The 7,753-nt window shown below is 55.3% G+C and overlaps 1 protein-coding gene across 1 annotated transcript; it reads right to left on the reverse strand.

The window, feature by feature from the left end:
• Positions 1-117: 117 nt before the first annotated feature.
• On the reverse strand, positions 118-3,224 carry LOC120683818 (oryzain beta chain-like). Its single transcript, XM_039965909.1, has 5 exons — positions 2,644-3,224; positions 1,346-1,584; positions 1,120-1,260; positions 575-1,033; positions 118-399 (listed from the first exon to the last, which is right to left on the reverse strand). Exons 1-5 carry the CDS (start codon positions 3,131-3,133, stop codon positions 334-336), a joined length of 1,395 nt encoding a protein of 464 aa, XP_039821843.1. The 5' UTR covers positions 3,134-3,224; the 3' UTR covers positions 118-333.
• Between the last annotated feature and the right edge of the window lie 4,529 nt (positions 3,225-7,753).

Consider the following 7,753-nt stretch of genomic DNA (forward strand, 5'->3'; position numbering starts at 1 on the left):
TGCATCAACCATTCATTATTACAACCACTTCCATCCAAATGGGAACAGATTTTGGTCCGATTAATTTCCCTCTACTATGGACAGATTCGAGTTCCCACCCAAACAAACAGCAAAGTAGAAGTCCCAAGATGAAGGGAGCATAAACTTGAACCTTGAATTTGGATTGTAAAACACTCCATTAATGGTGCATAATATCCTTGAGGAATCAGAGTACAAATGATAGCTAGCAGTTATTTACAGCGAATAGCAAATTCATGAAGATACAATGACGATCTATGAAAGCCAAATCTTCAAGCTGCGGGCTCCAGATCAATCCTGACCATATTGCCGAGTTCAGGCGGTGTTGAGCGTCGCGAGGGTGCGCTTCAAGGCCGGCACGCTCAGTGGGCTGTTCTTGCTCTGCTCGATTCAAACAAAGAAGCATGTCAGTTACTGCTAGGGTCAAACCCTAATACGCCAGAAGCCAATAACCCTAAGTGTACTGCATGCCTGCTTTGCATGAGCTAACAGGATCAGGGCAAATTAAACAAGGCCCTAGATTGTGAAGACACTAAAGAGAGGGAAGAATAATTACCGCTGAGCAAGTCCGAGCCCTGATGTTGCACACAGGGTAGTTCGGCGGGCAGCAGCTGGCATGATCCTTGCAGCAGGTAGCACCTTGAATCGGGCAGCAACCCCAGACCAAGCACACACTCCTGAAGCCGAAAGCACAGCAGCAGGTGCTGCCTGCTGAGCAGGAGTAGTTCTCGTCACACACATTTTCAGGGGCGACAGGGGGAGGCGGTGTTGGAGGGGTTGGAGATGGCTTGGGAGGATTGGGTCCCTTCTTCGTGGGGTAAGATGCCATCATAGCAATTCCACACTTCCCAGAGGTGGCATCGATGTTGCGCTCCATGCGGATGTACCCAGCCTCACCCCACTTAGGACCCCATGAGTTGCGGACGATCCAGAAGTCCTTGCCATTCTCGGTGCCATAACCGACCGCGACCACACCATGGTCAAGGTTTGTGGTGCACCTTCCGCTAAAGACACCCTGTAAGAATGATCAAAGGGAAAGTTTAGACAGACAGCAAATTTGTTGGATAAACATAGGCTGCTTGATGCATCAGGCGTGTTTACCGATTTGTAGAGCTGGAACTCGCGGCCACCAGCCTCAATAGCAACGCTGACTGGCTGGTGAGCAACAGCCTTCTGCAGTGATTTCTCATCATTTTTCGGCACATCTTCATAGCCATCGATGCTCACAACCTTTGCATTTTTCTGCAATGATCAATGTACCAATCTTCATGAGTAACCAACATCACCAGAAAGAGGGGAAGCATATGAAGGGGATTAGAAGATGTACCCTGTTCATGTCGCATTGGCCATCCACAGCTTTGTAAGGGTAGTCAGCTTCAGTGTCAATACCTCCGTTCTTTATGATGAACTCAAAGGCGGAATCCATAAGGCCACCATTGCAACCACTGTTCCCTCCATTGGTCGAGCACTCCACAAGTTCTTGCTCTGACAATGTGATCAGCTCGCCAGTAACAAGTTTGTTAATGCTTTCAACTGTGCTTACTGCAGAGAAAGCCCAGCAACTTCCTGCATGCCATCATTCAATAACAACAAATTACAAACGAAGGGTACTGACTTGTATGAGAGTTGCAACCCTAATTATACTCTTCAAGGATAATATACATAAACTGTGATTTGCAGTCAAATATCGTGTTTGCCTTTCTTTTTCTCTCTCCGTGTGGGGCAATTTTACAGGCAATCATAGTTATTTTTCTTCTTGCAAGAGAAAAATATCATACAAGGTTTCTAACAGGCCAGAATCGGAGAAGTGCAAAAAAAAAAAAACATTCCCACTATGGTCAAACAGAACAGGCTAGGTGTGATGCAACATCTAATTAATGTATCCCTCGAAAAGGAAATTTGGCTAACGTTGGTTGATGGTTCAAGACACGGTGGTCAACATGTCCCCAGCAGACTGGTAAACACAACCAACAGGACCTTCCATTGAAAACCACAACAAAAATAACGTAAAAGAGTTTAAACCAGAACAACAATTTGGAAGATAGCTGAACTGTAACCCTCAAAATAGGGAAAGCACAGCCCGGAGGGCAAGTCCAAGAAACGGTGGGGACAGTTCCGTCCAAATTCTATACAGCACGACTCATGGCCCTTGCTTCGTCCAGAAGCAAGGAATGAAGGGGAAAAAGGCACCTTCTTCTGTACAGTTCATCTTACCCCGTTGAAAAAAATTCTTAAGCACAAAGGTGGATCTGCTACTAAAATCTCAATCATCATATTCCGAGCAACTAATATGTTGCCTAAACCTCATAAATACTAAAAGGAAATATCGGACTTTACTTGAGTTTTTCAGACCAACTACCTAAAAATCCATCCTTTTCACCAAAAATAGTGTGCTTAGGAAAATAACTAAAGCATCGGTCTGATATGTGAGCAGCTTTGTAACGATTAAAAGGCCAACACCAAGTTCAGCACTTGCCAGATTAATATAGATCCTAGGAGATCAAGATGCAATTGGCGTGCACAGATCCGAAGTTACCGTCCAAAAACTAAGGAATCGCATCTAGTTGGTAACAGTGAGATGGATCAAACAACATAAGCCGAACAAGGATGATGAAAATTTCTCACCGCATTGTTCCTGGTTCTTGACGGGAGCAACGGCCCCCTCGGTCCTCCAGTCGACGGCCTCCGGCAGCGCCTCGACGCCGTCGTGGCGGTACCTCTCCCCGACCACGCGGTCGCTCCGGGCGGGGAGCCTGGCGCCGAGGTAGGCGGCGCGGAACTCGTCGTTGGTCAGATCGGCGAACTGGTTCATGCCGAGGCGGTACCCGTGGTCGGCAGCGCGGGCGTTGTGCGCGTCGACGAAGCGGAGGTTGTCCCAGAAGACGCGGAAGCGGCGGTCGTGCTCGCCGAGCGCGTTGTAGGCCCGGCCGTGCTCGGCGAGCCAGAGGTCGTACATCGCCCGCACCTCGGCCTCCGTCCGCTCCAGCCCCCGCGCGCCGTGCTCCTCGTTGTAGGAGATGATGGACATGTCGAGCGCCGCGGAGGCGGCGTCGAGGAGCAGGAGGAAGGCCGCCGCCGCGGCGGCGGCGGCGAGCAGGCCCCGGCCCAGAGCCATGGCGGCGGACGTGACGAGACGAGCGTCTCTTTCTAGCCTGACCCCCTTCGCTTTCTGCCTTTTCTAGTTCCCTTGTGTTCCTCTCCTTTGGGTTTGGTTTTTGGGGGTTGGACTCGGGCCGGATTTATTGGAACGAACGGGCGGAGAGTTTGGGTCGGTTTGGATCTATGGATTAAAGTCGTCGCTTTGGTTTGCTTATCGTGATGATATTTTGTTTGCATTAAACTAAATCGCCAGTAATGTATCACTATCGGAATCCTAATAGTATTTTTTAGGATAGATATTTCTCGAGGACTGTATCTCAATCTCAATATTGTAAAGTTCTAATCTTTTTTTTTCTTTTTGTTATCACTTTATCAGAGTCCTGATCAAAGGGCGGAAGCAGCGTGGATGCCTTCTCCGGGCTTAAAGAACTCTGCACGGAATTGATCGGATAAGACCTCTACGAAGTCTAGAGTGATGCCCTGTCATCGTTAACATGGGTTGTTAGATTAAAAAATTACGAGTGGGGATTAGAGAATTGTGGTGTTAAGTTTTTGTTATTACATATACAGGTCTATACAACTACGGCAAGATCCACGTTGGTGAGTAGTAAGTACTGCAGCTAGGATTGGATGTATATGCTTGGAGACTAAAATAGCCTGTGCGAGGTTTGTCGGTACCCTGTAGCAGGGATATCCACTCTTACTGCAGCAAGGCAGGACCCGCGTAGTTGTCCATAGCTGCGCGAGGAAGGCGGAGTAGCCAGGCCCCACAGGTCAGGCTCTTTCCTCACTAGGCCAACGGCCCCGGACCCGCTCCCCGCCTGGGGAAGGGTCCGGAGACGCCACGTATCCCTAAAGAAGGGAAGCTCCGTGCTGACCGCCGAGGCCGGACCCCCATAGGGGTCCGGGACCTCCTGCGCCCGTCCGGACTACCCTCACCATGTAGGGGTCCGGGACCGCCACGTGTCCCGAGGACGCGGGATCGTGCGCGAGTCTTCCGCAGGGGGACTCGCCCACCCACCGCATTTAATGTGGTGGACAAGGCGTGCTCTGTCGCCGCGGTACGTGAGACAGCCTTTGTCAGGTCTCGCTGAGCACCGCGTATTACCAAGAAGCACAGTGCAGCCGCCTGTGCCGCACCCGCGCAGAGCCCGCCTGCAGCATTAAATGGATACGACAGCACGACACTTTTCCATGCCGCCTACGCCACAAGCTACACCACCCGCTTAAGCAATGTGACGGGCGGTGCCACTAGCTACGACAGGCCCGACCTGACAAGACGACGCTAGGACATGATGGACGAAGGGCTCCGGGAGCAGGCAAGGGAATCCAAGAGAGAGATCTCCTTTGCCTGCGACGCCATAATGTATGAACAGTACGTTAGTTTATACTGCATCGTTGGACCCACCTGTCGGGGATCCAACGGCTGTGTACGCGCCCCCTTGAGATATAAAAGGGAGGCGCTCGTCAGACAGATCAAGACGGACTGAAGCTCTCGCACCTTCTCACTCTCGTGGGAAGGCAATACAACACACAGTGGACGTAGGGTATTACGCTCCGGCGGCCCGAACCACTCTAAATCCTGCTGTGTTCCTCGTGTTCTTGAGTGAGATCGATCTAAGACTAGCTACCCCCTGAGTACACACCCTCTGGGCTAGGGCGGGTGCCTTCCGCCACCCGGCCGTGGTTTGCAGCACCACGACATTTGGCGCGCCAGGTAGGGGCGCTAGCTGGTCGCATTTCATCTTCTTCTTCGTCCCCATGGTTCGCGTGGACGACGTGGAGATGACGGAGGGGGTGGCGTCCTCCACGCCACATGCCTCTCGCGTTCCTGCTCCAGGGGCAACTGTGCCTATGGAGCAGCCACCGTTGGCGGCGGCGCGCGCCGCCCGCCGGCAAGAGTCAGGGCGCCCATCAAGGGCCCCCTCACAGGCTGCGAGCGGCGGAGCGCTGGCAGCGGCTAGGGAGTTGCTTCGCAACCCCCCGGCTGAGGCAGCCTCGCCAGACGCCCTGAGGCAGTGGCGGGACGACGTCGATCGTCTCCTCCATCTGGCTCAGGCCTCCCCCAGTTCTGCAAAGACTGGGCAACGACCTCCGCCTGGCAACGCGGTGGTACCTTACCACCAGCGTCAGGGCGGTGCGTCGGCATCTGTGCGCTCCCCTACAGTGAGGGGTGCACGAACAGAAGACTTGCGGGCGGAGCTCAACCGCCGGCGCGCGGGGGAGGATGCCCGCATCGCTGTCGAGAGGGCGCGAGAGTGCCGTCTCAACATTGAGGGACGCAACCTCAATGTCGATCTGGACGCGGCGGCACCCAGGCCTCCGGTGAACGCCCGGATTCAGTCAGGTGCACCGGTGGCCGGGGTGGGCTGTGCTGCGCTTGCGGAGCACCTCCGCGCCGTGGCGTGGCCACCCAAGTTCCGCCCCACCTGCCGGAAAAGTACGACGGTACTACTAACCCGTCGGAATTCCTGCAGGTGTACGTTACCGCCATCACAGCGGCTGGTGGCAACGGCGCCGTCATGGCAAGCTACTTTCATGTAGCCTTGTCTGGGCCAGCCCGGACCTGGCTCATGAACCTCACACCTGGGACAATCCAGTCCTGGGAAGAGCTCTGTGCGAGGTTCACAGCGAACTTCGCCAGCGCCTACCAGCAGCATGGTGTGGAGGCACACCTTCACGCCGTGAGGCAAAAACCCGGGGAAACGCTTCGGGCCTTCATCTCGCGCTTCACCAAGGTACGGGGTACCATTCCTCGTATCTCAGATGCATCTATTATTACTGCTTTCCGCCAGGGGGTGCGTGATGAGAAGATGCTCGAGAAGCTGGCGACGCACGAGGTGGAAAGCGTCACTACGCTTTTCTCCCTGGCAGACAAGTGTGCCAGGGCCGCTGAGGGCCGTGCATGGCACTCAGCCCCCCAAGATGGAGACACCAAGGCTGGTGGCTCCAGTGCTACCGCTCAGGGCGGTGGCAAGAAGAAGAAGAAGAAGAACCGGGGTCGCGGGGAGCCGCATTCCGGCGGACCAGTCGTTGCAGCAGCAGCGCCAGCAGCGGCGCCGGCTGCGGCTGCAGCGGCTGGGGGCCAGAATACACACGGCAAACGCCCTCGCCCGCAAGGTGGAAACGGAGGTTCATGCCCAGTGCATCCCACCGCTCGCCACAGCGCCGCCGACTGCCGCGAGATCCAAAAGCTCGCGAAACGGGTCAGCGGGCGGCATGAGCAGTCCTCTAAGGATGGCTCACCCCCTCCTCGCCAGCGAGCCGGCAAGGAAAAGGCCTCTGACAGTGGGGCCGCGGCCGGGGAGAAGGAGCTGGGGTACCAATCCCCCGCTCGAGAGCTGAAGGGCGTCTATCACGGCGACGACTCCGATTCCGACAACGGCGACCGCGGCAAGAAGCTGTACGTAATGTATGGCGGGAGCTGGGAGCTTGTCTCCCGGCGGGACGTGAAGACCCTTCGCCGGGAGGTCCTTTCAGTGAAGCCGGGGGTCCCGAGGGCGGCGCCGCACCAGAGGTGGATGAACACCACCATCTCTTTCGGGCCATCCGACTGCCCGGAGAATATGGCCGGAGCTGGTGTGCTACCTTTAGTCACCGCTCCTGTCATATCCAACGTGAGGCTCTACCACGTGCTGATTGACGGTGGGGCTGGCCTCAACGTCATCAGTTATGCAGCATTTAAGCAGCTGCAGATCCCAGAGTCCAAGCTGATTCCCTCTCGCCCATTCTCCGGAGTGGGCCCACACCCGGTGTTCCCCCTGGGGAGCATCACATTGCCGGTCACGTTCGGGACCGAGGAGAACTTCCGCACAGAAAGCGTCATGTTCGATGTTGCGGAGGTGAACCTCCCGTTCAACGCCATCATTGGCCGACCGGCACTCTACCGCTTCATGGCCATTGCCCACTATGGGTATTTGGTCTTGAAGATGCCTTCCCCTGCCGGAGTCCTCACCGTGCAGGGCGACCGCACCGCTGCCGTCGCTGCAGTTGAGAGACTGCATACCCTGGCGGCAGAGGTTGCACGCTCCGAGGAGGTTCCGTCCACCTCGCAACCCAGGGCGCCTGCAAAGGCTCCCAAGGTCCAACCATCTGATCCGGACCACGTTCCCGTGAAGTCGGTACAGATTGGAGCAGACTCCACCAGGACCACCCGCATTGCGGGGAACCTGGAGGAGAAATAGGAAGACGCGCTCATCGCTTTCCTCCGGGCAAATGTCGACGTGTTCGCCTGGGAACCGTCACAGATGCCCGGGATCCCCAGGGAAGTGATCGAGCACAATCTGAGGATCTACCCCGACGCCACGCCGGTGCGCCAGAAGCCTCGGAAGCAGTCCGTGGAGCGGCAGAACTTCATCCGCGGCAGAACTTCATCCGTGGAGCGGCAGAACTTCATCCGCGAGAGCCAAAGGCCAATGGGAAGCTCCGGATGTGCATCGACTACACCAGCCTCAACAAGGCATGTCCAAGAGACCCCTATCCTCTTCCGCGTATCGATCAGATCGTGGACTCCATCTCCGGGTGTGATCTTTTGTCTTTCCTAGATGCATACTCTGGTTTCCACCAGATTCAGATGTCTAGAGAGGATAGGAAGCATACTGCCTTTGTAACAGTAGATGGGCTTTATTGCTACATT

The sequence above is a fragment of the Panicum virgatum genome, chromosome 7N, assembly GCF_016808335.1.
Source record: "Panicum virgatum strain AP13 chromosome 7N, P.virgatum_v5, whole genome shotgun sequence".
In the NCBI taxonomy this organism is placed as follows: domain Eukaryota; kingdom Viridiplantae; phylum Streptophyta; class Magnoliopsida; order Poales; family Poaceae; genus Panicum; species Panicum virgatum.